Source organism: Rousettus aegyptiacus, unplaced genomic scaffold (assembly GCF_014176215.1).
Source record: "Rousettus aegyptiacus isolate mRouAeg1 unplaced genomic scaffold, mRouAeg1.p scaffold_m13_p_3, whole genome shotgun sequence".
Lineage (NCBI taxonomy): Eukaryota > Metazoa > Chordata > Mammalia > Chiroptera > Pteropodidae > Rousettus > Rousettus aegyptiacus.
This window is the reverse complement of record NW_023416306.1, coordinates 7,144,974-7,172,156: the sequence shown is the minus strand read 5'-3', so window position 1 is coordinate 7,172,156 and position 27,183 is coordinate 7,144,974. Positions and strand designations below refer to the sequence as shown.

At 57.9% G+C, this 27,183-nt stretch overlaps 1 protein-coding gene across 1 annotated transcript in view; it reads left to right on the top strand.

Moving 5' to 3' along the window:
- Positions 1-249: 249 nt before the first annotated feature.
- Positions 250-27,183, top strand: part of LMX1B (LIM homeobox transcription factor 1 beta) — a 76,826-nt gene continuing 49,892 nt past the window's right edge. The window contains exons 1-2 of the mRNA XM_016131715.2: positions 250-388; positions 1,210-1,396. Coding sequence (XP_015987201.1) covers positions 250-388; positions 1,210-1,396 — 326 coding nt within the window. The remainder of the gene's footprint in view (positions 389-1,209; positions 1,397-27,183) is intronic.

Below are 27,183 nucleotides of genomic sequence, written 5' to 3'. Positions count from 1 at the left end.
GCGAGTGCCCCGTAGAGCGCGGCGCGGGCTGCAGCCGCCCCGGCCCGCCCGCACGACGCCGGGGCCCGGGGCCAGCGCGTCGCCGCTGCACGCTCGCCGGGCGCAGCCGGCGGCCCCAGCCCCAGCTCCAGCCCCGCGGGGGCCGCGCCTCCCCGGCTCCGGGGCCGCGGCGGCGGCGGCGGCGGCGGCGGCGGCGAGCGGGCGGGCGAGCACCCTGGCCGGCGGGGCCCGCAGCGCGCCCCGCGTCCCATGGATATAGCAACAGGTCCCGAGTCGCTGGAGAGGTGCTTTCCCCGCGGGCAGACGGACTGCGCCAAGATGTTGGACGGCATCAAGATGGAGGAGCACGCCCTGCGCCCCGGGCCCGCCACTCTGGGGGTGCTGCTGGGTGAGTGCGGGGTCAGGACGCCCGAGTGGTCGCGGGAAGGGATCAGGGGCCTCGTCCCGAGGTGGAAACAGGCGTCCAGGCCAACGGATAAAAGAAACGGTTTGCAAGACGTGGGGATGTGGGGAACCCAGAGAGAAGACTCGGAGTGATCGACAGAGGGGCAGCTAGCTAGACAGGCATTCTGATGGGACAGAGGTATGCAGGGACATCACCTAGGAGGAGGGTGGACGGGACAGCGCCAGTCGCCATCCCCATCCTCATCGGGCCTCGGTTCTACAGCTGCCACTTCGGGAGGGAGGTAGGAGGCGGGTAGCAGGGGGTGATGGAGTACCCAAGGAGTCACCTTGGCAAACTTGGGAGTGGTGCCAGGTCACTTGGGGAGGGGGACCTTCTAAGAGAAAAATGTCCCCTGAGTCACCCAAACCATAGCTTTTGGGGAGATTAGGGACAGAAGACCACGAACGCCACTGTGGGGCGTGTCAGCCAGAAGCGCCCCAGCCTCACCTCGGCTGTCTCGGTCCCAGCCGGCTACTCCGCGCCGTGCTCGCTCGCATACGTGTTAACAGACCAAGCGCTGGATCTCCGGAGAAGGGGAGAGCGCCGCGCCAAGGCTCGAGGCCCCCGGCCTCCCCGCGCCCGAGTCCGCGGACTGGGACGAACTCGCCGAGGCTGCCCGGCCCTTGGCGCAGTGGCCGGGGGAGCGCGGGCGGCGCGCCCGGCTGCCCTCGCCCTTGGAGCCGGGGCCGCGGCACCGCGCGGCCAGGACGCCGGGGCCGGGCTGGTCGGCGCTGACGGCCCGGCTCTCGTCCTGTGCGCTGCAGGCTCCGACTGCCCGCATCCCGCCGTCTGCGAGGGCTGCCAGCGGCCCATCTCCGACCGCTTCCTGATGCGAGTCAACGAGTCGTCCTGGCACGAGGAGTGTTTGCAGTGCGCGGCGTGTCAGCAAGCCCTCACCACCAGCTGCTACTTCCGGGATCGGAAACTGTACTGCAAACAAGACTACCAACAGTAAGCGCCTCTCGTCCTCCTCCTTCCCCACCGCCGCCCGGCCCTCAAGCCCGGCCATCCCCCCTGCCAGGCCAGGCCCGCGCCCGCGCCGCCGCCGGCTCTGCGCGCCGCTGGGCCTGTCAGCTCCGAGGGCTCCGCGGGCTGCGCATCTCCGGCAGGGGCGACTCATCCCAGCCCGGCCGACATTGGTGGGGTGGCCGCCGGGAGCCTCCGGCTGCCCACAGTTGCCGTCCTTTGTCCGGAAAACCTGCTCTGGGCCCCTGAGTTGGGTGCAGGACAAGGCCCTGGGCTGACCGCGGGATACATGCTTTGGTCCTGGGAGAGGGCCTGGCTGCACTGAGGTCTGAATTGGGGACCAAGAATTGATTTCCAAACGAAAGCAGTGTTTTCAGGGAGTCAGGCCCCGGCGATGTGCTTCTCCAGCCCTAAGGGAGGGTTTGTGAGGCTTTGGAATTCCTGGAGCACAGAGGTGGAGTGCAGGGGTGCTAACGGCTGCCTGAATAGCCCCCAAACCTCTTTCCTGCCAGGTTTCATGCTGTACTTTTAGTCTCTGATGGAGAGAAAATGATGTCCATCCTCCCCAAACCGTTCCATGCGGGAATCTTGCTCTTATAATTTTCGTTGGCTGGAGAAGCTGTCTAGGAAGAGGACCTCAAGAAGTGGCAAACCACAGTCTGGGGCTCCCCATGGGGTGGGGAACTGACCGAGTCAGCCTTCCCCAACAGGCCTTCTTTCTTGCAACGTGTATGTGTTGGGGCGGGGTGGCCTGCTCTGCCCTGGTGTGGCTCAAGCCTCAGAGTGGAGGCCAGCGGTCTATGGGCTGAGCTCTACCTGCTGACTTTTGTTTTTAGCTGAGACTGGATTTACCTGGCAAGGAGCTTGGGACAGATAAGAGTAGATGCAGGGATTTATTTATTTACTTATTTATTTTTCTCTTCCATCTGGGTTTTGTGCCTGGCAGTGTGATTGGGAGGGAGGCAGAGAGGCACAAAAGCTGAAAGGGGGACATGGGATCCCCGCAACATTACGGTGACCAGTGGATACCTGCAAGAACTTTCTAGTGAGGCCTGGAAAACCCTTTCAGATGGAGCTGCAGAGTGGGTAGGCTGCTCAGGTGGTTTGGGACTCAGAGGGGACAGCGTGTGCCCAAGCCTCTGGGAACAGGCTGGGTTGCCAGTGCAGCCTGCCTGCTCTGCCTAGGGACTGTCTCTAAATCTCTAAAGGCCCTGCTGGGGATTGGAGCAGCTGGTGTGCCCTTTCCATACCTCTCCAACTGCTTGGCTGAGGCCTGGAAATGGTGGGACCGGGAGTCAGAGCCCTTGAGAAGGAATCGGGTTCTGCTCTAAAAGGCTCTGGCCGAGCCTCACAATAGAACCTAACCTAGCTGTGCTCCCCTGTGCTCTTCCTACTGGCCCGGGGCTCTGCAAGCATGAACTGGGGGTGGGTTCAGAGAGTTCAGCTCTTTTGCTGATCCCAGAGCCCACCTGAGGTCTCCCCTCTGGAGCAAATTCCCCCCACCCCCCATTAGGCACACTGCCCATTGATTGGGTTTGCATTGTGCCCTGAGCTGATGGGATTCTAGTTCCAAGAGAAGGTGAGGCTGCTCGCCAGTTAGCTCAGCCACAGGCAGGCATAGGGCAGCACAGATAAAATGGGGCACGGTCGTTTAGGGTAAGCGTGGTCAGGGATTTTGAACCAGCCCAGGAAGCAGCCCCTCGGCAGGGTTTACCAGCCTCCAGCCCACCCACGTCCTGCCGTCCTGCATCCTCACTCTGCCCGCCCGGCCCGAGCTCTGCTCTGGCAGTGCCAGTTCCTACTCAGCTCAGCCACCAGCCCGAACAACTCCACACACGGGGAGCAGGAGGCCCAGGAAACTGGAAATGGGCCCTCAGGCCATTTGTGTAGGTTTTTGGGGAAAAAAAAAAATTTTTTTTAAGGATCGGAAAGACTGTTTTCAACCTCTTGTACAAATCTGCCCATTCTCTCCCTACCCCAGTCATTTATGGGGCTTCTTTTTAAAACAAGGAAAGGATACCCCTGGTTCTTCAGAGCACAGAATGGTAAAGTCACAAAATGTGAGCTGGGTGTTCCCCTTAGAGCTGAGCGGCCAACCCCCATCGTTTTACAATTAAACATTTGCGATCACTTTGTCAAAATTAAACATTTGCGATCACTTTGTCAAAAGTATATTTGTTTAGAAAGAAAAAGGCACTTAAAGAGCTTTCTTCTTCAGTGCACTGGAGGTGTGTTTGCAAGTGAATTTTGGATCAGGGCAAATCTTAGGTGCCGAGTCCCTTAGTCTGGGTCCTGCAGGGCTGCAACCTCCAGGTGGGCATTATTCACAGCCCTCTCGGTGCCCTCTCCTCCCTGACCCCCTCTTTCTTCCAGTAACTTCAATTAGGAATCTGCACTAGGCAGACTGATGGGGGGCTGAGAAGGGGTGATGAAGACAATTCTGGAGACAGATACCCAGGTGGATCGCGTACCAGCATTTCTCAGGGAGAGCTAGTGCAGCCAGACAAGCAGGGGCTCACTTGAAAAGCGACGTTCTTTGCACAATAAAAATATATTTCACAGTTTATTTTTTTTCTTTGAGAGTCGCAGAGGCATAGTTATTGCATCTGTGTTTAAATGCTTTCAGACGAGAATCCAGGCAAGCGGGCACAGAAACGTGCCTTCTCCATTTTGTCTTGTCTGCCCGTCAGCGGTACTGGGAAATTGACAGCCCCCACCCCCAGCCCCCTTCCACGGTAACTTTTGATAATCGTGTCCTCCCCGTGAGGAGCAGCCCGGCTCGGTTCTTAGAAAGAGATTGCTGTTTTTGTTAAACGTCTGTTCTTCCTCTCGATTTGTTTTCGAAGATCCCGAACATTATTTTACGCACCATGGGGGTGATTAATTGACGTTCGGGTGCTTTTAATAGCATTCGATCAAATCTACCGGCACGCCCTGCACAGGCAAAGAGAGCGCGGGCCTTGGCATATTTGTGCATAATTCGAAAAAGTCCCCTTTTCCCCCTAGGCATTTTTTTGGGGCTTCTAAAGAAAAACCCGAAAACTTCGGACCGTTCTCCTCTGCACGGGCCTCTGGCCCCTCGGCTGCCCGAGCTCCTGGGACAGAAAACCCGGTTAGAAACCGGGAGGAGACGCGGCCTCTAAATGCAAAATCACAAACACCCCGTTCCTCCCTCCACCAGAAAACACATGAAAATATTACAACATCCCCCCCCCCATTTTGTTTTCTTGGCATCTTGGCCAAATAGAATTATGTAACTCTTTTCTTGCCGTCTGTCGCTGGTCTGGAAAGGGTTTCTATCCTGAGGAGGTGGCGAATTCCTGGAGGAGGCTCCGGAAGGGGGGAGGGTCGGCGGGAGAGTCCAAAAATCTGTCACAAAATGGAGTCTAATCGCTTGTAAGACAGCTCCCAAGTCGGGCGACCGGAGACTCGGCCGTGTGCGAGCCTGCGTGCGCGGAGAGGAATGGGGCTCCTGGCCGGGGTGTGCGCCCACCTTGGCGGCCGGGGCTCGGCGGCACCCTCCGGCGGCCGGGCCTGCCCCGGCGACCCTCGCTTTTCTGCCGCAGTCACAGAGAGAGGGCCTCGCTGAGCCTGCAAGGGTCCCCTTGGGCTTGCCTGTCCAGGTAGGATGCTCCCGCCTCGGCCGGAGGCGGGCAGCAAGGCTTTGATTGAGTTTCACAAAAAGCTGTCTGAGTCCCGGGGTGATTTTTTTTTTTTTTTAATTTACCCCAGCTGGCTGCACGCAGCTCCAGTGGCCCAAGCAAGCTGTTCCCAGCACATTCCTTTCCTCGGAAGTGTTTACACCGGGAATGGCCTTCCTGGGAGGCTCACCTCCCCTTCGCGCACCAGCAGCGGCCGAGCCCGGGTGTGGCGCAGGGGCAGAGCAAAGCTGGCCCTTGTCTTTTCTGGCTCCTGCGTCTCCCAGCTCCCGAGGCCTCCTATAGGCCTTACTGCAGGGTGTCAGTTGCAAGCAGCACCCCCTACAGCAGTGGGTACCCCAGCTGGCATGGCCCATTGGATTCAATCAAGGCTGTAGGTACACACTCCTGCCTGCAGCTCGGAGTCCAGGGCCTGTCCTAGAAATAGATCTCCTTGGAAGGAAGAGCCAGTGCTTTGCCTTAATAATTAATAATAATAATAATAATTATTATTATTATTATTAATAGGCCTCGTAGTGCTCTCCTTGGGAATCTGAGGACTGAAGGGCTCACTTTGCCAGCCCAAGCCTGGGGACCCTCTGGCCCCTGGGAGGACAGCTCTCCATTTAACCCCAGCACCTCGGCTGCAGGCGGAAGGGTAAGCAAAGGCCTTCCTGAGGCTGTATGTCTGCTGCTGACCAGAGGCATTATTCACAGCTGACTCCTGGCTCACCCTGTATTCCCCAGGCTCTGGGCTCCCGTAGCCTAATTTGCTTGCTGGCGATTTCTCGGATGGGGGAAGCAGGTTCTGAGGATCTCCTCTGGGGCATGTGATTGGAGACCCTCAGCTGCTTCTTGCTCTGTCCACTGGAGCCAGGCTAAGGACCACACAGCCCTGGCATGTACCTGAGGCTCTTCTGTAAAATTGGGATATACCTACCGGGGGGGAAAGTATTCTTATAAGGATTCGAGAGATAAGATGCCCCAAAGGACCTGGCATCCTGTTGCCTGGAAATGATGGTTGTTATTATCACCATCTGTGTGGCAAGGAATGCCTTGTCTTCAAGGACACACACCAAACTGCCTATGGGTTCCATGCCAGGCAGTGGCAAAACTGGTATGCTAGGTTTACCATCAGCCTGTTTATGCCCGGAAGGTGGGGGCACCATTCCCTTTGCCTGAGGGAGACACTGTCAGGGCCCTGCCTGCCTCAGTGATGAGAAGAGCTCAGACTCTGAGGCAGACCTGAGTTCACCTCCCAGCCCCAGCACTAAGCAGCTGTGTGATCTTAGCCAGATGGCTGCCCACCTCTGAGCCCTGGGTTCTCCATCAACATACTGCTGGGGACGATGATATCTTTATTCCACGGGATCCAGTATCCTCTCGCATACCTCCAGGGAGGCAAAGAAACTTCTAGTTGTAGGAGTGAGAACAGATGCCACCTGTGCATTTTCAGGAAGGACAGGAAGCAGGGTGGGGCTGGTGTGCCAGCCTGTTTCTCCTTAGGGACCATGGTAGGTGAGAGTTGGTCCAGAATAAAGACCTTTCCACTGGGGACAGTTGGAATCTCCAGGGTCTGAGTCGATCTTGGAAAAGCATACTCAATATTATGATTTCATATTTGGAAAAAGTGTTCATGCTTTTTGTTTTCGTGATTCAAATGACAGAAAATAAGGCTCAACCAACATCTCTGAGGCTGTAGGGAATTCAGAAGAGGGGGCGTATGGGGAATAGATCCAGGGATCTGTGTGTTTATCATAAAGAAGATGAGGTTTAAAAGGTGAGCAGCACAAGTCTAGGCTGTCGGGAAGATCCTTCAGCCCAGGGTGGTTTTTTGGTCCCTGATGGGGCTGTACCTACCCAGGGAACTTCCTCTGTCCTGCAGCTGTGGCTGCGAGGTTTTTAAAACAAAAAACGGACGGCACAGCTCATCCTACTACGGCATTGGTTAGGCCGAGGAACGGAGGATACTCTCAACGACATGAGTTATAACTTCCAATTTGTTGGACACCACAGTCAGGCCTCAGCTTCAGGGGAGAGGGGAAGAGAGGGATGGTCTGAGCCTGGGGCAGGCCCATGCGAGCTGTCAGTCACTTGGGGGTGCAGGAGGACCCTGGGCCCTTGGCTCTCTGGCCGGCCCAGCCCTCTCCAACCCTCAGATTCAATGCTGATGGCAGCAGAGAGCAAAACCAAAATTATATATATTTATTGCCACTGCAGTAAGAAGTGGGGAGGCAGTGGTGGCGAGGGGAGGGCCGGGCTGAAAACCATGTTTGAAAAAGTTGATTCACGAAGGCAGAGGAAGCAAAGTGGCAGACGTTTGCCATTTCATCGACCGGCTGGTGTTCTCCATTCATGTCATAAATGTCTCCTGTCATTCGAAGCCAAAAGCAACACGATTTGGTTCCCCGGTGGCCTATAGGGTTTTCTCCTTTTTTTTCTTTCTTTTCTTTTCTTTTTTTTTTTTTCTTGCAGTAAATGTTTATTTGTTAATAATATACTTTAAACAGCCTAGCCTTGACCTCAAGTCTCCTGAAGCATCCATCTTCTCTCAGAAAAATTCTTTCAAAGTTTGTGTAATTTGGGGGGAAAGGTGTAACTGACGGGGCAGTGAAGGGCCTATGTTTGCTTTAACTGCTGCCGCTCGGGGGAGCGGTGGGGTATAAGGGGCCACTGTGCTCAGAATGGCAACTTTCTTGGGTTTCAGGCCTGGCTGACAGCACTTCCTCGGTGCCCTGTACCTTTGCTTCTCCTGATCAGTACAAATAAATTTCTGCATGGGCCCTTCCTTTGTTATTCCCGGGGCAATATTCTATCCATTTCTGTTTAGCCTCTTGACTGACAGCCGCTGGACCTGCCCGGTGGACCCTGGGGCCCTGAAGAGGGTCAGGGGGAATATAGGGGTCCCGAGGATGTGTGGATACGTGGGGGTTGGAGAGGGGGCTTTGTCTCAATTGGGAGCCTGGCTCCGACTGGCCTGGACCGGCAGTGCTGGCTAATGGCAGAGCACCTGGCTGGCCCTGCACTTGGTGAACTGGGGGAAGTGTCGACGGAGGGAAAACCTGGTTCCTGGAGTCTGGTTCCAGAAGAAACAAAGATGTTTGCTTCCTGGCCAGCCTGTGCTGTAAGAGGTTTCCCTGGGAACTGCGAGGTCCTTGCCAGCCAGAGAGGGTTCTGAGGGCTGCCCAGAGCAACAGAGGTGCCCACCGGGGCTGGCAGGAGTGAGGAGCCCACAGAGCTGCTGGCTAGATGCAGTAAGCTGAGTGAACATTCAGGACACAGGACCGCCAAGGGTCCGCAACCCACCCCACCCCACCCCACCCCTCTTCAGCTCTGCTGGGTGCTGCAGAAGCAGCGATGGGCAGAGAGGAACAGTGCCGGGCTGAGGCAAGCTGGGCGTGACTGTCGTTCTCCTTCTCCTGCCTTCTGCTTTCCTCGGGGACTCAGCGACTGTTGTCATGTGACTCCTGAATTGCCATAGTGACTGGGCTGTTGGGGTGTGGGCGCCCGCCTAGGCCTGAAGCTGCCTGAGCCTGTGGAGATGGAGGGGACCAACGTGCTCAGGGGCCACCTCTGCCGAATGGAGGTCCCCCTGCGGGGGGCACACTTTTCAAAGGAAAGAGTAAGAGTGCAATGAGAGACCTGGGATGGAGAACACCTCTGAGTGACACAGGCCAAGGGCCTGTAGGGAAGGACCGATGGCTCTTCTTGAGCCTCAGTTTTCTCCTCTGTGAAATAGGGGCAATAATTCCAATCTCACAGGGGGAAAGCGAATCTGTCTCTGTGGATAAAGTGAAACAAGCCCAAAGGTGACAGCCTGCATTGGGCATTCAGTCAATGTATGTTTCCTTCCTGCCCGCCTGCCAGGGAAGTGAGCCAGAGACGCCCTGCCTGGCAGGAATGCATTGTCTGCCTTGCGTGGGAGGCCCAGGGAGGCCCAGAGAGTACGGCCTCCAAAACAGGCCTCCTGGAGGGGCCGAGCCCACCTTCCTGCCCCTCAGCCAGGTCTGGGGCCTGCGTTTTGAAATTTTCCCTGGAAAAGGGAATGGGGCAGGTCTGGCTGTCAGAAACCGGCCCTTGCAGGCCGGCGAGCAGTCAGCAGCCTGCGGATGGACCCCCCATTACTGCTGAGGCACGCAGGTCCCATTTTTCTTCCACAGGCTCTTGAGCACGGCCAGTGTAGATGTGAAATCGCAGGAGCAGAGCCTTGCTGACCCCAGATGGGCAGACCACAGTAGTGGCTCTAGAAGGGAAAGGTATTGGCCTTTCATGAGTGTTTGCGATTTGCATTTATCATTCACTCCAGCTCCATGTGTAGGCGAGGAAACCAAGGCTTGAAGGAGTTAAGTAACTTCCCCAGGTCCGGAGTTACTCTGTCGCAGATTTTTCCCCAGGCGGGTCTAACTCCCAAAGCCAATGGGGTCCCTAAATCCTCAAGTCCTGACCTTCCCGATAGCCCAGATTCCCGCTCGGAGGCAATTGGGATTCTCCCGAGAGCGCCCAGCCTGGAAGCTTTTGGGGGATAACTGGCCAAAGGCTGGGAGGGGTGGGAATAGGGGTCACTGCCCTCTTGGCGCGGGAATGCCCTGTAGGGCGAGCCTTTGCTAGAGAAGGGAAGAAGGTTAGAATAACTGCCTTTCTCCCGGCGGGAGAGCTTCCTTCGCTGCCCCGAGCGCGCGGGTGGGGCGGCTCTCAGTGGTCTCCCGCCGCACCCTCCTCCGGGCTCACCTCTCCGAGGGGGCCTGCTCCTCGTTCTCCGCTACCCTGAGTGGGCAGCACGGTGCACCGGCTCCTGGGCTCCCGTGCTCCCCGGCCGAGCCGCGGGCGCCAGCGGCGGTTGATGAATTTCGGTGTCACCAGGGGTTTAGCCCGGATTTGGGAACCGCGCGCTCTAATATGCGCACACGGTCCTGCTCTTTCTAAAGCGCAGCCCTTTCGCCCAGCCGCTGATTTATGAAGGAACCCGATCCGGGACGGGCTGGGCTGGAGCCGGGAGCCCGGGAGGGGGGGGCCTCCCCGCGGCAGCCTTCGGGCTTCTTAGCATTTCGGGGGGCCCTTGGCAGCTCCGGGCGCTCCCCTGGGCCGAACTTGGGGCACCCTGCCTGGTGGGGCCTCCCAGGGACCAGGAGAAGCGAGTCCCCTCGGAGCCACTTACGCCCGCTGGAAGGGAGCGAGGCTGGCGGAGAGGGTTCGCATTTTCGATCGAAATGGAGCAAAGCCCTCGCCCCTCCCCAAGCCCTCCCGCCGACCCCCTCGGGCAGGCCCAAAAGCAGCGAGTTCAGGAGGTTTGTTTATCGAGGGAATAGAAAATTGAAAAGAGTCTAAGACCTTTTTCCCGCCTGAGAAGTGTGCAAAGCCCCTCAGCTCCTGGAGGCGGCGAGGCGGCCCCAAAAGCTGAGTTCCCGGCGTGGAGGCTCGGGCGACCCCAGGCCCCCCCTCCTCCGCGCGCCCCGGCCGCAGCGCGGCGGGAGGGCGGATTTTTTTCAGATTTGGTTTGCAGGGGGGAAATGTGGTTGTATCAATCCACAAATATTTACTCTTAACAGACTTGTATCTGTGGAGATTTCGAACAAAGACAGTTTAGGGGGATTACAAAAACCCTAAACCCCGTTTTTCTCCCGGACTTGGTGCTTTAAATGCCAATTACAGGCGAGCCATATCCAACAGCAACGGGGGGGAGGCGGGCAGGGTCGGGGACGGGGTGGGGGGCGAATCCAGCCATTAAATGTAACTTTTCATTATGAAAAGGATTTCGCCGGTTTTATCTTCTAATAAGATTATGTCACGAGCACAAGTACCTAGGCTGGTGCTGAGTGACAGGGCTCTGTCGTTTAATCAGAGGCTGCGCCGCTCAACCCGCGGGGCCCTTTGTCCGACGGAGTGAACGACGGAAACTTGCCGTCCTAATCCCCTTATTCATGTCAAGCAGAGAAAAGGAGCCGAGCACCTTACAACCGTGTCCCCTCCACCCCTTCCGAGGGCGGGAGGAGGGGGCTCCGGCTCTGTCGCCCCCCGGCACCTTTTCGTTTCAGAGCGCGCTGGGGTCTCCCGTGCCCGCCAAGCGTTGCGGCAGGGGGAGGGGGAGGGGTCCCTTCCTTTGCGGGAGCCTCAATTGTGAGCCTCTGGAAAATGGGGGCAATGTCGCCACGAATAGACGACACCGGTTGGGGGGATTTTTTTGGGGGGAGGGGACCTCCGCTGACAGAGCACCGACCGCTCTGTCTCCTCTTCCCAGGAAAGGCGGCACTGGGGGGTGGGGGCGCACGCCCACCATCCCCTTTACAGCAGGATTGACAAGAAGCATGAGGCCGCGGGGCGATGCCAGGCTGGGGTCCTCAGCGAGGCGGATTTCGTTGGATCGCCGGGACTAAGGTCCCGGCGCTCGTACCCCTGCGACTCTCCAGGGTTGACCATTCCCGCTGTTCGCTCGGCCCCGTTTCTTCCGAGGGAGGGTGAATTCCTTTGTTCGGCCCCCCGCAGAAACCCGCCTCCCTGCCCGGCCCGTGGCGCCTTTATTCTCGCCACCACCCTTGCCCCAGTGTACAGATCTTTCCTGCAGCGTCCACGCTACGCACACCCAGCCGGGTGCACCGACAGGCCCCTCGACGTCGCCGCCTTGCCCGAGCCCAGCTGCCTGCTCGGACAACTCCAACTCCAGCCAGCAGAGCGGGCGCTGCGCGCGCGCGCGGACTTTCGCCGCTGGCGTTTGCCTCCGGGCACAGCGGGGAGCCGCGGGCGTCGGGGAAGCTGCTGCTCGTTGTTCCGGGTCGCTGCACCGGCTGGAAAAAAAAAAAAAAGCAAAACCAACACCCCGCAAATGAAACTCGCCCCCCCCCCCACTCGGCTCTACTCTGCTCCCCTCCAGAGGGAAGACTAGGCCGGCCGCCCTGGGCGCCTTCTAGGATCTCAGACCGAGGGCCCCGGAGTGGTCAGAGCTGGAGGGGAACTGCGGAGGAATTTGCCTCGAATACACCCGACTCATTGGCCTTCTCTTTAAAGCCTTTTCGCCGTGCTCAGGGCCAGCTGTCCGCGGACCCCAGTGCGCCTTGGGAGCGCTCTGGCGACGCCTGGCTGCTCGCAGTCTCCTCCCTCTGGAGCCCAGGCTCCAGCACGGGGAGGATCGGGCTGAGAGCAGGGTGTCACCTCGTAAAAGCGACAGGCAAGGGCTGTTTTATGGGGAGGGAGAAGGGGCAGGAAGTGTTGCTTCCATCTCTGGCCACCCCGGGACAGAGCCTCAATGGAGGGAGTCCTATCTGGGTGTGGGACGCGGGGAGGAACAAGGTAGGGTCGGAGACAGTGGGGTCCTCGGTCAGGCCATTAAGCGTGTGACAGGGACAGGCTGGAGCTGGGAAAGGCACGGACGGACTGACCCGGAGCCCAGAGCTCACCTCCCACCCGTCCTCTCCTCTCCTCTCCTCGCGCCCCCTCTGCAGTCACCCGGCCCAGCCAACAGCCCGGGCCCTGCCTCCCAGGTCGGGGGCGGGGGAGAGACTTTCTCCCTCGAAACACTTGATACCAACTTTGTTTTTTTGGCAAGAAAAATAAGCCTTGTTTGGAAAGGGGGGGTGGTCGAGCGAGCGAGGGAAGGAGCGGAGCCTGCGGCAGAGCAAACTTTGCGGATTAGGTTTCAGCGCCTCCGCCCCACCCCCAGCCCCGCGGCGGTGATTTGTGTGCGGGGGTCTGTGACCCTGGGAGGCATCAAACGGCCCGCGGGAACCAGCCGAGTTCAGAGGGACAGTGGGCAGAGGGGCGGCCTAAGACAACGCAGATGGTTCATATCAGCCCTGCCTGGCCGAGCCCTGGGCTCGCAGCGTCTGCCTGCCCGCCCGGGCTCCTGGGCAGGGAAGAGGCCCGGGGTCTTCTGAGGAGGCCAAGGCCTGAGCCTGAGCAGTAATCAGGGGGCCAGAAAGACAGCGGTCAACGCCCGGTTGGCCGCAGCTGAAAGGAGGCCAGGCAGCCAGTGACAGAGCTCCTCCACCCCAGGTCTGACCCCAGCCAGCTCCGGAGGAGCCCGACCCTCCTTGTCAGCCCTGAGTAGCCTCTGAGCACTCATTGGTCAGGAAGGGAGACCCTCCAGCCTCTGCCAAGTGGCCAGTGTATCTCTCACCCCTGCCCAGCAGGCAGCTGATGCTCATCCAGGTCATAGTGCCCCTCCCCAGGGACCCTTAATCACCTTATTCTTCGAAGGGAGGTGCCCTACCTTCAGCCTGCCTGCTGGGATGGGTTTGGGAAGCCCCCTGCCTCCTCCTGACATTTATTCATTCGCTCACTCAGTCGTTTTACCACTGTGGTAGTGCCCTCCCCTGCCCTGCCCACTTGAGCCCTGCTGCCTGGCCAGGGCTAACTCTGAGGGACTCTTCTCTTTTCTCCTGCCTTGACCCGAGGGAAAGCTCAGGAGGCTCATTCATACCCTGGCCCAGTCTTGGCCTCTGAACTTGCTGCCCCCTCTTTCCAGAGCGGGAGCCTGGCTGGCTGTTGACATGGGTAGGCCCAGGCCTCCCTGCCCTGATCTTTAAGGCCTGGCTTCCTCGGTGGCCTCCAAGAACCCTCTTCAGTGACCACAGCGAGGGCGCAGCAGGGCCACACCTGCCGCCAGGACCTAGGATGCTTTAGAGTGTCCCCGCTGAAGGGCTCTTCAAGATCCTCCTAGAAATGGGAAATTCCTTGTAAAGAGTCCCAGATGTGGCCAGGACTTGCCCAAAACCTCGTTCAATTGTAGCAGAACGGAGACAGGAATCCCAATCCGCTCACCGCTAGGTTAGGGGTCTTCGCCTCAGCTCCACAATTGTTTCTAGAACCCTCTCCCAGACTCTGGCTTTAGCAGTGGCCTACTCTGCCCTCCCTGGCCTGAGGTCACTGGGAGGGGAAGGCCTTCGATTCTGGTTCCTAAAAGGGGGTAATAGCTAAGCCTCCATGATGAAATGATTTTGTGAGCTTTTTAGATAGCACGGGCCATGTGGGTTTGGGAATTTTATCTTCTAAATTGGGATATTGAGGGACAAGAGCCAGGTGAGCACAGTGCCGCATCCCACCATCTCTCCGTTCTAGTGTTCAGCTCCCAGACTCCCTGGGCTTGGCCGTTTCTCTCTAAAGCAATGATGGTGGCGGGGGGGGGGGAGGGCAGTGGGCTGCAGGGACCTCTCTGGGCCCCGTCTCCCAGGGTCCCTGCCTCAGGGGAGCAGCCGGCTGGGTCATCTGTACACGGAAGACACATCTGTCCTCCACATGTTGGAGGCCAAGCAGAGGACATGTGGTTTGGGACGTGTTATCTTAATCATATTTATTAGCCAATCCCGAAATTAAAAAAAAAAAAAAAAAGAGTTTGATATTGTTACAATTCGGAAAAGATCCCCAAAATCTACAGGGCGACAGATCAGCGGCGGCTGCCAGCCCACAGCCAGGTTTCTTTCAGCTGAGATCAGTACACGGCTTTGGAAGTTCTTTGGGTTGTTCTAGTGCGATGGAATCTCTGTGCTGTGAAACACTTACCGCTTTCATTTTCCCAAGCAGAGATCTGAAGCAGAATTAATTACCTCGCCTTGACTGATAGTTGTTCTGTTGGAGTATGGTTCTAATCCTTATTAACGTTCTCTAAAGTCAGGCATGAAATATGACTTTTACAACACACTCTTTGGCATATGTTTTTCTTTCCCGGGATATTTTTCAGGCTATCTCCGAGCTCACTGCTGTTCATTATTTTTGCCATAGGTCTAAAGTCGCCAGCCCCAAAGCCAGTCCCTGCACAAAGCACAGCCAAGGGGGTGGAGGGCGGGAATGACACATCTCTACTCACGACGCAAATTGCGTCTGATTATTGAGCTTTGAATGTTTTCCTCCATCATGTTTTTATTAAAAACTCCAGCAGTATATTTACTCTTGATGGTGTCTTCATTTAGGCTTAAAAAAAAAAAAAGAAAAGAAAAGAAAAGAAATGCAGAGGGCTCCCCTTCCTAGAGCAGTATGTAAAGAAAATAATTCTCGTGACTGCAAAATTACCATCCAGACCTAGTCCTAGGAAAGCTGGCCCTTCTTTGACAAGCCCAGCAGGCTTGGAGTTTTTATTTTTTTCTGAGTGTTCCAGCTACTGGGGAAACAGACCAGGGAGGAAGCCCACAGAAGCCTCCATTCTGCAGGGTGTTCGGGGCACCTCTCAGGAGCTAACACTTCCCCAGTTCGTGAGCTGCAGAAGGGGGCCCAGCTGCAGGGGGTTTGCTGACAGGCAGGCCCAGCCCAGAGGGCGCGGGACAGCAGCGGCGACAATAACAACTCAGCTGGTGCTTGGTGGGCGCTCCCATTGGCAGGCGCTGCTCTCGGCACTCCCGATCTTTACTCGCATCTTGCCCTGGGTGCCGTTATTATTGTCATTTTCAGGTAAGACCGCTGAGGCACAGAGAAGTTGAGTTATCTTGCCCAAGGTCACACAGCTAGTGAGGGGAACTGGGGTTGGAGGCCAGATGCTCTGTCAGGAGGAAGCGCTCAGCATCCTTTGGGAGGGTAGATTCCGGCCTCTTGCTGGGTTCAGCGTCTGTCTGGTGGTGGTTGGACACCAGAGCTCACTGCAATTCATTGGATGAAGGCTTCGTAATTAATGGCCAGCGTTCACTTCATACTGCCCGTGGTAAAGGTTTGATGGGGATTAGCTCGTAGAATCGTCTCACTGCCCCAGGGCAGGCATTATTATTATTATCATCTCCCATTTTTGCAACACCGAACCTTGACCTGAGAGGGGCAGTCATTTCCCCAAGGTCACACAGCTGCAGATGGCAATGATAAGACCTGCCATCTACTGGGCACGTGTTATGTCTAGGCTCTGGGCTAAGCCCTTGGCACCCCAGATCTTGATAAGAGTTCCTAAAAGCTCTATTGTTTACCCTGGTTTCCAGGTGACAGAGCTGGGGCTCAGAGAGGTGACGCCACACACCCAGGGTCACACAGCCAGCTGGGAGCTGTACCCGTATGGGGCCAGCATGTACAGATTCCAAGAGTTGTTCTCTGGGTTCTCCTTAGCCTTGAGGGGCCCGAGGTCAGGGAGGCACTCAGACTGAGCCTTGTCAGTGGGTCTCGCTTGGACTGAACCAATGTCCTAGCAACAAGCACTGAGGAGAAGAGTGTGTCTGTGGCCACATGCTCAACGAGCACAGCATCCTCCCATCCTAGCCTCACTGTGCAGATGGGGAAGCAGGGCACAGAGAACTTAAGTGACTTGCCCTGGGTCACACAGCCAGTGAGGAGCTGAGGGGAATCGCCCTCAGGTATTTTGGCTTTGGGGTAGTGTTTCTTCATTATCAGTGCTGTGCCTTCTGAGTGCTTTGTAAATAACACCATGACAGTGCAGAGGATTTGGAGAGGGAAAGTGACTTTCCCAGGATTGCACTGTGAGGTACAGCTGGCCAACTGCAGTATGCCCTCCCGCTCTGGGCAGAGGACAGGGGAGCAGGCCTATCCCATGGATGGGAGCTTGGCCAGCCCTCACAGGGCCTCCTTTACCCCTGTCCTGCCTTCTGGGCTCAGGCTGCCGGTACAGCAACTACCACCACGCTGGGACAGGCGCTGTCTCTCCTTTGAAGGGGACAGCTGCCTGAGTGTGTCACTTTGAACTGCAAAGGGGCCTGTGGTGAGGGCTCGGCCCCTTCCCACGTGCCCCTGCTCGCCCACCCCTCCAGGTCTAGTTCCAGTCGGCAGGCCTGGAGCCAGAGGGGCAGGCAGGGCGGCGACCCCCCTGTGGGATGTCAGCCTGATAAGTGAGCAGCGGCAGACCCCTGGAGGAGGCTGGAGCTGGCTGGCCGCTGGTCCAGTCATCCCACGTGGCGAGAGTTCAGCCCAGTCACCGAGGTGCCACCCTCCCACAGACGTGCCCTTGTGGCTGCCAAGAAACATCTCCCCAAACGTCAAAGATTTAAATTAAAATAACAGTAATGATAGTAATAATAACTTGTAAAAGGAAATGTCTTCCCCTGGGGTACAGGGAGTATCATGGAATCAACCACGTGTTCTGCTTGGTGAGCGTTCATGGCAAGAGGTCAGAGGGGGTATTAGGTAAGAGACTGACTGGGTAACTAATCACCAGGAACCCAGCCGGGGGCCTTTAGAGGCTTAGTCAGGTCCTGGCTAAGCTGGGCCAGGATGGGGCAGGCCCACCCTGCCCTCGGAGAACCCCAGGTGAAGCGGATGTTCATAGGGGCAGAGTTAAGTAGACAGCACAGTCCCTCTGCCGGGAAATGTTGGCCTCTTCTCTGATTTCGTGACCCCAGGGCCAATTCCTTGGGAGGCCTGGAACTTAACCAGATTCCTAGGCAGGTCAGCAGAGGAAAGGGGTCAGTGCTTTGGAGCCTCAGGGTTTAGGTTTGGTCTAGGCTCTGCCACTTACAGGCTGTGTGACCTTGGATTAGATGCTTTACCTCTCTGTGCCTCCATTTCCTCAAAGTCTGTTAAGGACCAAACACCTGCCTCATGGCAATGAGGAGCTTTAAAGGACAAAACAGATGTAACGTCCTCACGGTAGATTTTCGGTTCGTTCTTATGCTCCCTTGGTCCTTTGTGTTGGGCCCGAGCAGGCATCTCGCTTTGGTTCTATGTGTCAGGCAGTCTCATCGCCGGAGTTCTCTGTGTGTGCCATGCCCCGGCTGGAGCAGGGCGTGATGCATGGCAGGTGCTCACTTAGTACCGAAAGAAAGTGCAGGGGAATCATTCCAGGGCTAGACTGGCTGGGCTGGGCTCCAGGCGCGGCCTCTGTCTAGCTGTGTGACCCTTGGCAAGTTCCTCAGCCTTCCTGAGCTTCTGTTCTTGTGTGGGTGAAATGAGGGGCATCAAAGAGCCTAGCTTCTAGGCTGGTTGTATCGGATTCAGTGACGAATGCAAGGAGCCATACCAGTCCATGCAAGCTATCGTTGTTAGCAGGAGTCCGGCTGTAACACCAGATAGCAGAAGGCCATGTACTGAGCAACCCCGGACAGGTGCCTGTGAAATGGGAGGCTGGAGCTGAGGAGGACCTGCGGAGGGCATTCCACGTAGGGGCACTGCAAGCCAGCTTATTAGGGGTTAAATAGGGACAGTGCATCTGGCCAGAGCAGCTGCTCAGGGGCTGCTGGGACCTGGGGCTGTAGAGTCGGGTAGGAGCCTGTAGCTATGCAACAGGGTTTGAATTTTATCCTGTGGGCTGGAGGGAGCCATCGAAGGTTATTGGACAGGGGAGTGACAAGACTGGAGAGGCACTTTATGGAGATGGCACTGGCAGCATGTGCATGGGATCGCAGACTGGGGATGGGCGGGAGGAGGCTACTGTCTCTTTGGAGGTGAGGGCAGTGGAGGGGAGTGGGGAGAGGGGACAGATTCCGGCCAAATTTAGGAGGCAGCTATGAGGATTGAGGGGCGGGGATGGGGCAAAGGGAGAGTCAGAGAGGCCTGGAGCTTGGAGCTGGGGTGATGGAAGTCTCAGGTCCTGAGCACCCTGGTCTGGTCCCAGCAAGGGTGACCCACTTGGCAGAGTCCTTGACAGGTCCATCTTCATGGGCATGTGACCTGTGCAGTCACATGGGCGCCATACTCAGAAGGAGAAGGACTCTGCTTGGTTTAATGCTCCGCTGTTGTCCTCTAGAAATTTTTAATGCTTTCTGAACAAGCACCCTGGGTTTTCATTCTGCACCAGGCCCCGCAAACTATGTAGCTGGTCCTAGTCCCTGAGTCTCAGGGTCCGGCCCCTTGGAACGGAGGCCTGCGGGAATCGCGATGTCCCTGCTCCACTGGTCTGTGGTTGATCCTCAAATGGCTTCTTTCTCCCGGCTCTCTCTGGGCGTGGCCTTGCTGGCCTTCCTCCGTCAGGCCCCGCCCCCTCTCATCCTCCGTGCTCAGCCACACGCTGGCCTCCTGTCCCCACACAGCTCCCACTCTGGTGCACATCTAGGTCTTGCTCAGGCTGTAGTGGTTATGCAGGACGTGCCCGCGGGCTTCCATCATCTTCTCTGCTTCTGGAAAAGTCATCCTTCTCTGAACACTTGGCACAGAGTCACCAGTTTCATGAAGTCCCCCTGGCTTTATACCTCACCCTCCCCTTCCCCAAGGCTTAGGTCTGTCTCGCAGTGCTTGTTAAACGTGCAGAGGCCTAGGTCTGCGGTCAGACTAGAACTTTCAGGGCAAAGCCTATGAATCTGCATGTCTAGCAAGAATGGGGTTGGAGGGGTGCCCGTGGACACTGAGGTCTGAGAACCTCTGCCCGGCATACCCTCAAACCCGGCCCGGGGAGCGGCGTCTGTGTGCTGAATGAACAAATGAGAGGCGGTGGTCTCCTTGTGGCCAGGCACATTGTCTGGCATGGCACAGCATGGCGTCGAAGGGTGGGCGGCTCTCGATGGGCGGGTGAGATGGCAGCAAGTGTGAGTGTGGAGGATGGTTGGGAGTTCGCCTGGCCCATCCTGGGGGCTCCCACTGGGCCAAGGTTCTTCTTTCCCTCAGGATGTGGGGGCCAAAATGGGGCACGGGAGGGCAAAATTAGTACCCTCCAGAAGGCAGGAAGTGAGCAAAGCTCATGGGGTCCACCCACATCCTCTCTCCAGTGCTCTACCCCCCAAAGGGCTACCGGCCCCCCCCCCCACAGTTCTCTGCACACAACTGCGGCAGCACGGTGGGAGGAAAGGGTTTTACTTTTATTTCTAAAGCCTTTATGCTGCGTAGTCACCGAGTAAGGACTCACTACAGCCTGACAAGTCTGTGAGGCAGGGTCTGTTGTCCCCATTTCAGAGATGTGGAAACTGAGGCACAGAAAGGGGAAATCAGCTGTCCAAGGTCACACAGCGTAGCTCAAGCACTCTACCCAGTGGCCTCTGAGGTGCTCTATCCCCCTGTGGCTCCTGCTCTTGACGTCCCAGGGGAGCACCTAGTACAGGGTAGGTGCTCAACATTCGTGAAAGGCAGGGAGGGAGGGAAGAAGGAAGCCTAGCTCACTGACGCGACCTCAAGAGCCCCTGCTCCAGGTAGGGCTGGGCTGACACCAAGGGCCGTGGGCGAGCAGGCTTGTCACAGCCCAGTGTGCCTGGGGATGAGGAGCGGTCCGGGGAGCTCAAAGGAGAAGCTCCTGACTCTGGCACGATGGCCAGTGAGGGGACATCTGGAAAACCCTAGGAATGCCTCCTTGCCCAGCAGTGATGGCCACTGTGGAGAAGCCTGGATGGGCCAGTCTCTGAAGAGGACGCCCCATTTCCTACAGGCTTTCCACAGTCACATGTGGAAACCCCTCCATGCCAGGCCCTGGGTGGGTTCTAGAGGACTGGGAGCAAGACAGGCATGGCCTTGCTCTCAGGAAGCTGGTGATCCAGGGGGCCGACCCAGCCCCAGCTGGACGGGCCCTGGGGGCACTGAGCAGGGTGGGGATCGAACCAAGGGAGGACGGATTCCGGAGCAGGCCCGACGCATGGTAGGTGCTCAGGGGCCATCATGATTTTTCAGTTGCCCAACTGCATCAGCCCCTGTTGATCAGCACCCCAGAGTGCCAGGCCCCAGGACCCCCTCCTGCCACTTCTGTGAACTGTGCTGCCTTAGGTGAGTCCCTCAACCTCTCTGAGCCTCAGTTTCTTTACCTGTGAAGTGGATACAGCTCTTCCTCTCCAGACCATCTGAAAGATTAACAATAGGAGGATGTGAAACACTTATCACAAAGCTCATTACTGAAAAAATAGAGTTCAAGGGAAAGAAATATTTCCTTTACAGCCATTGTTATTGTGGTGGTCATTATTGTTTTTGTATAGAATAAGAATTCTAACAAAACAAACCACAGGAGGGCCCGTTGACCCCCTCTGGGCCCTCCAGAGCCTGACTTGGCCCCCTTTCCCCCTCCCTCCCACCTCCTTGGGAGCCAGCCCCACCTCCACCCCCACCCCTACTCCCTGCACAGGGAGCAGGGGACAGAGGTGGCTCAGCTGGTCCCCGCTTTGGGGGAGCTCCAGCCTCACAGGGAACAGAATCCGGGAAAGGCAGGGCTGATGCGGATAGTCCCCGTGGGTGGAGGCCTGTGAGAGAGGGGAGGGTCCTTCGTAGGGGGACACCTGGAGGAAGGGTCATGAATGCTGCTGGGAGGTGGGAACACCCTTGCCAAGCAGGGGACATTTGGACAGGTGGAGAAAGGCGAGGAGGAGGGCTTCCCAGGCTCAGGGAGTTGTGTGAGCCAAGGCCTGGAGCCTGTGGCCTTTTAGGAGAAGCACAGCGACCCCTCTCTCCCTCCCCTTCGCACCCCCGTCAAAGTCCTGGCCCCCGCTACTTGCCAGGCTCTGGCCGAGCTTGTCACAGGCACCTTATGAAGCCCCATGACACGCCCGAGAGGTTGGTCCGGTTATTATTCCATTGTACAGATAAGGAGCCTGAGGCTCAGACGTGGGCAGCAGCTTTTCCCAGGCCACACTGCAGCATCATAGCTGGGTCTGACTCCAGCTCCTGCCCCTCCATGACCTGCCCCCCGGCCCTGCCGCTCTTCTTCCAGGCGGCTGCTTGTCATCTACTCGACTCGCTCACTGCCCGTGGACCATTTTCACGCAGGGGAGCGGGCAGGACATCCTGGAGCTCTCACAAAAGTGGGGGGGGGGGCGGGGAGGCGCCTGTCAGGATCCGGGAGATGGGGAATGGGTATGTGGGGGAGGTAGGTGTGAGAAGTTTGTGCAAAACCAGTTGCGATGAGAGGAGAGGCTGTGGCGAGGGCGGTCCAGGCTGAGGGTACCGCCTGGGCTAAGGCGTGGAGGCTGGCAAGCCCGGACCACACTAACATTCCGTACGTGTGCCTGATGACGCAACGCAGTCACCTGTGACCTTGGAGGTTCAAAGGAAAAATGCGTGTTTCAGAGCCTGGTGGTGCCCATCTCGTTTCTGTCACTTTCGGCCATTTAACCTCAGTTCCTGCATCTGCAAATTGGGCAATCTCGAAACCCAAATCAAGATTTCCAGCAAATGAAGAAATGGTCTTTGCCGTTTATCAACGTCATCATCAACATCATTGCCGTCATCATCGTCATCATCATCATCATCATCATCATCATCATCTCACAAACTTTAGCTGAGGAAACTGCAGCTCAGAGAGGTTAAGTGGCTGCTCTGAGGTCACCCGGCTGGGAAGCGGGTGGTTTGGACTCGGGCCTGACTAATAACTTCTGGGGTGTGGGCACCTCTTGCTGTCATGGGCACTGTGCCCCAGGGACAAGGAGGTGAGACCCTGAGGCGCAGTTTGAACCCAGGCAGTCTGAACCAGACCCTGCCCCGCGGGCTGCCAGCGCTTCGGTGGTAGACAGTGGGAGGTTATTCACTCCCACGGCCCAGGAACAGGCACTGGGGATGACGAGTGACAGAGTGACAGCCGCTTCCTGCAGAGGGGCGGCCTGATACCCCAGGGTTCTCTGGGCGTCCTCCATGCCAGTGCCCTCCCTCGAGGACCCTTCTGTGGGCCTCGGTCTCACACAGGAGCTGGGACCCCACTTGGGTTCTTTCTGGTGTTTACAGCAAGGCTACTGTGCGCCCTGCTTGTCACAGGTACTGAGGACACCGGTCAGACACAGCCCTCTCCCTAAAGAGCTCGCCGTCCGGTGGCAGCAGCTTGGTGAAGGCTCTGACAGAGGAAGAAGGGGGCGTTGACGACCCTGGGGACAAGGCTCCTCTCCCAGAACTGGGTGGTATGGAGGAGGGCTTCCTGGAGGAAGAGCTAGCCATACTGGTGTCAGACAGATTATCCAAGTAAAGGGGAGGGGGGCAGCTTTTGGGCAGAGCGATCAGCCTGGAACGAGGCTGTGGTGGTCACACAGGGAGGGGTCAGATCACACAGGGTCTTGAAGGCCGTGCTGGGCAGTCTGGCCCTTGCTTCGGCGACCCCTAGAATCGGGGAAGGAGTCTAAGCAGGGGAGTGTCATGATCAGATCTGAGCCTGAAATTTACTCTTGACTGCTGAGCGGGTTACAGGCAGAGCAAGGCCGGGAGGAAGCGGTGGACGTGAGGAGGGGCGTGCAAGGCCCTGCTCCCGTGCGTGCAGCAGAACGCACATGCTGTCTGTGCAGGTGTCAGTGGACCTGAGTTCTGTGAGGGCCTGGCCCATGGGGGGAATGTGCGGGTCACATGTAAGTTGGCATTGAGTGAGCATCTGTGTCTACGTGTGTGTGCATCTGGGCACGTGTCGTTGCGAGTCCATCGGTGACGGTGGTGCATGTTAACAAGTGTGTTAGAGAGTGTGTGCATGTGTGTCTGCACATGGCAGGTTTGAGGTGGCAGCCCTCTACCCAGCCATGCTGTCTGGGACAGGCCCAGGGGGCGCTGGGCAAAAGGGCAGAGAGCTGCCGGCCTTGGCTGGACCTGCCAGACCTGGTATAGGTACCAGCTCGTCTTCACGCCCTGTCCCCAGCTGGAGGCTGCCAGCCCCACCTCCGTGTAGCCTTAGTGCCATGCCGTGTGTCAGGGGCTTGTCACTGCTGTAAACTGTCAGAACGGTTTAATCACTGCAGGACCCGCCCCCGGCTCACTGCAGCCGAGCCGATGGGCGATGGGCGGTGGGCGACCCGCTCTGGACCAGGCAGCATCTGGAGAGCCAGGCTCAGAGCCGTCCCCACATCCATGGCTCATCCCCCCAGATGCCGAATGCCAGCGCATGTTCGGGAAGGGGCAGCGGCCGTGGCAGCGTCCGAGCGTGCCCCTGCCCGTGCTGCCGTGTGCCGGGACACGCCGCTCCGCGGGTGTGTTCGTGCGCCCGCACGTCGTCCTCTGTGCCTGGGACAGAGCGCGCCCGCCGGTCACTGTTGGCGAGCTCAGGTCCCGGTGCGCGCACACGTTTGTGCCCATGTGCCTGTTATCTGTCGGCGTGGGAGGGCGTGCTGCGTGCATCTCAGCGTGTGTGTGGACACGGGCAGCTCCCCGGCATGATGCTGTACTTGTCCATCTTGGGGGGCACTGCGAGTGTGCCTGCCACTGCGGGCCGGGCCGAGGCGGCAGGGCAGGTGGAGGGCGTACGCCTGTGTCAGCGAGACGTATTTGGACACACGGGTGGGGTGCCACAGGAGTAGGAGTCGCCGGTGGCTCCTCCTGGCCCGTGACGTCTGTGGCTGTCTCCAGAAGCCCGGCCCAGGTCGGAGCAGGAATTTCCTCTCACCTTTATCATGGCAGGGGTGGAGGGTGGGCGTGATGATGAAGAACCTCTCCTCCGAGGTGGGAACATTCAGCAGCTCCTCCCCTCCCCTCCTCCCCTCCCTCTCTTCTCTTCTCTCCTCTCCTCTTCTCAGGCCCAGGCTTAGCTTCAGAGCCAAAGTTGCAGGGACCCAGGAAGCCTTCCCAGGTTTGGCCCAGACCCTGAGGAAGGACAGACGCTCCCCCCTTCTCTGTCATGGCCTCACCCAGGGGATCTGCTTTGACCTGTCAGGAAGCTTCATCAAGGTCCCAGGGCTAGAGTCTCGGGCCTGGCAATGAGGGGGTCAAGATGGCTAAGCAGGGGGAGGTCCCTGAAGCCCAAGGAGCCCCTAGCCCAGGTGAGCCCCCGCCAGTGCCCCTGGCAGGTGGGTCATGACAGGTGTGCTCCGGTGGGTGTGCCCCTGCTGGTGTGTCCTCACAGGTGTGCCCCAGCCCATGGTCCCCAACAGGTGTGTCCCGACAGGTGCACCCTGAGTTTCTCTGGGCAGAGCAAGTGGAGCCGGCCTGCTGGGCTCCCGTGGCCCCCAAACCGCCACACCACCCCCCCAGCCCAGAGGCCACCGCTGCTGCCCTGCCCTTGGCCCTGCCTCCTTGGGGAGCTGACCCCGACCCCACCCGGGCCCCCCACGTCCCAGCTGGGGGGCTCACAAAGGGAGAGGAGGGAAGAGAAAAATCGCGGAGATTTGTCTTGTCTCCGGCTGACAGCGGAGCGAGTGATTGCCAGGCCCGCTTGGCAGTTTTTAATCATTTTATCTCTGTTCTCGGCTCTCTGGGGAGACAGCCAGTGCTTAGCAGTCTGCTCAGAAAGACCTCGGGGCGCGTGGCGCAGCGGCGGCTCCGAGCTCCCATTATTAGCTGTGCTCTTCGGAGCGCGCTCCGATCTCTCCCGGGGGAGCCGGTGAAAAATTAACACGGGCCGGCGGCGCGGGCGCCCGATGTAACTGTAATTACTCCATTGATATTCCTCACACAATAGCGCTGTCATCAGTCATTTACATAAACTTTCTCTCCGAGAAGACGGGCGGAGGTGCCTAATCCTATTGGGTGCTTCCACTGCATGCATTATACATGGCAGCCGGCTCCTAGGTGAGGGAGGGCGGGGAGCGGCGAGGGGAGGGAGAGCGAGTTGGGAAGGAGAATTGGACGGGAAAGGAATGAGGAGAGGAGGGAACCGGGAAGTGGCAGGGCGGAGAGGAGGGGACGGGTGAGAATAATTGAAAAAGAAATGGAGAGTGGAGAGGCGCTTAAACGGAGAGCAAAGGGCTGGCCGGGTGCGTGGGGAGTGAGCCTGAGCCACCCCACAGAGGGCGGGGTCCCCATGGGCTGGAGCCCTGTGGGGCTGGGGTCCCACTTTGCCTGATGAGGGTCCCATTAAACCCGGGGCCAGCCCCCAAGGTGGGGTGAGGGAGGTTCCCCGCCAGCCCAGCCCTCCGTCCGTCCGTCTTCCTGGGGCAGGTGAACCTGGTCCTCCAGGGGCCTCCAACATGCTTTGCTCCTTCTTCTGGGACCAACCCCCATTTTACCCCTGTGGATGTGGGGAGGCCCGAAGCCCCACTGGGCGTCTGGGCCCCTGGCCGGAGGCTCTTCAGCTGCTAAGGAGTTAAAACCACCCTGGAAATTACCCCCCTTAACAACCTAATTAAAGACTTAGGGGCCACTTACTCCAGGGTGAACACTAATAACACTGCCCAACAATAATAATCCCAGTGGCACCCCCCCACCCCCATTGCCGCAGTCTCACTTCCCACCACCCTGGCCTGTCCCCTCCCCTGGTCCTGCCTGTGCAGGCTGTTGGTGACTGGGGAGAGCCCGCGACCGAGCCCCCGTTTGGGCAAGGAAGGGCTTAGGAGGGCACCAAGGGGAGAGGCCTGGGATGGTCAAATTTCCATTGTTGAATATTTAATGAAGCTCGTGCGGTTTATTTGGTTGGCCTGTCGATTTTTATTCTTCTGTCAATAGCTTCTCATATGCGGGGCTGTGATGATCTTTAGCAGGGCCTCTCCAGGGACGGCTGCCACTAAATGCAATTATGGATTTTATACCTCAATGTCTTTGATATTTCCACTGATCTAATTTGCAGCCTGGTAGTTTATTGTTTGGCATTTTAATGGCGTTCAAATGCTATGGGAAATTTGATTTCTGTTTATAATTCCTTCTTAATGCAGTTAATTTGGGTGGCGGGATGGCCCAGATTTTAGCGTCCAACATATAGAAAGAAGAAGGGTGGGGGGTGGGGAGAGAACACGCCCTCGTTTGTATTTAAGGATAGTTCCATTGAGGGGCGCTCTCCCTTTGAGCGGTGGGGCCCAGGTGCCTGCCTGCCTGCCTGCCCCCGGGGTGGTGGACTTCGATGGCTGGCACCCAGGCTCAGTCCTGTGCTCCTGCTGTCCTGAGTTCTGTGGCTGGTAGGCCTTGTCACGGGACCTCTCCAAGTGGCTTTTGGGTTACTGCCCTGTCCGGTTTGAAGCAGCTGCAGAGTCAGGGAGGCCAGCCTTCCCACTGCCACCAGTTTTTGTGACCTGTGTCTAAAGGCAGGGTACACCAGTCCTGGGCCTTTGAGACTGGAGGTGACTCCATGATACACCCGTCATCTCTGTGATAAGTCCTTGTGGGGCCTCTACCACATTCACCAAATGTATCCATTCCCAAGTCCCAGGTCAGGGATGTCCCCACTTCTGCCCTTGCCTCTCCTCACCTTCCTGGCCTTCTCGAGAAGGCTAAGCATGGGGTCGTGACCAGACCTGGGTTCCTGGAGGCCGTGCCGGTCCTTTCCTAGGCTGGACTAGAGCAGAGAGGAAGCTGAAGTCCACAGAGCTAGACGGAGGTCCCCCACCTCCTTGGGGCAGCTGAGCCACCTTCCTTCCTGATAATGAGTCCGCAGCCTGGGCAGCTAGCCAGCAGTAACCTTCGGCCCTTGGTTAGCAGGGTGGGGCCATGGAGGACACTCAGGCCTACTTCTAGGAGCTGCCTGCCCATGGCCAGACAGCTTGGGCCAGA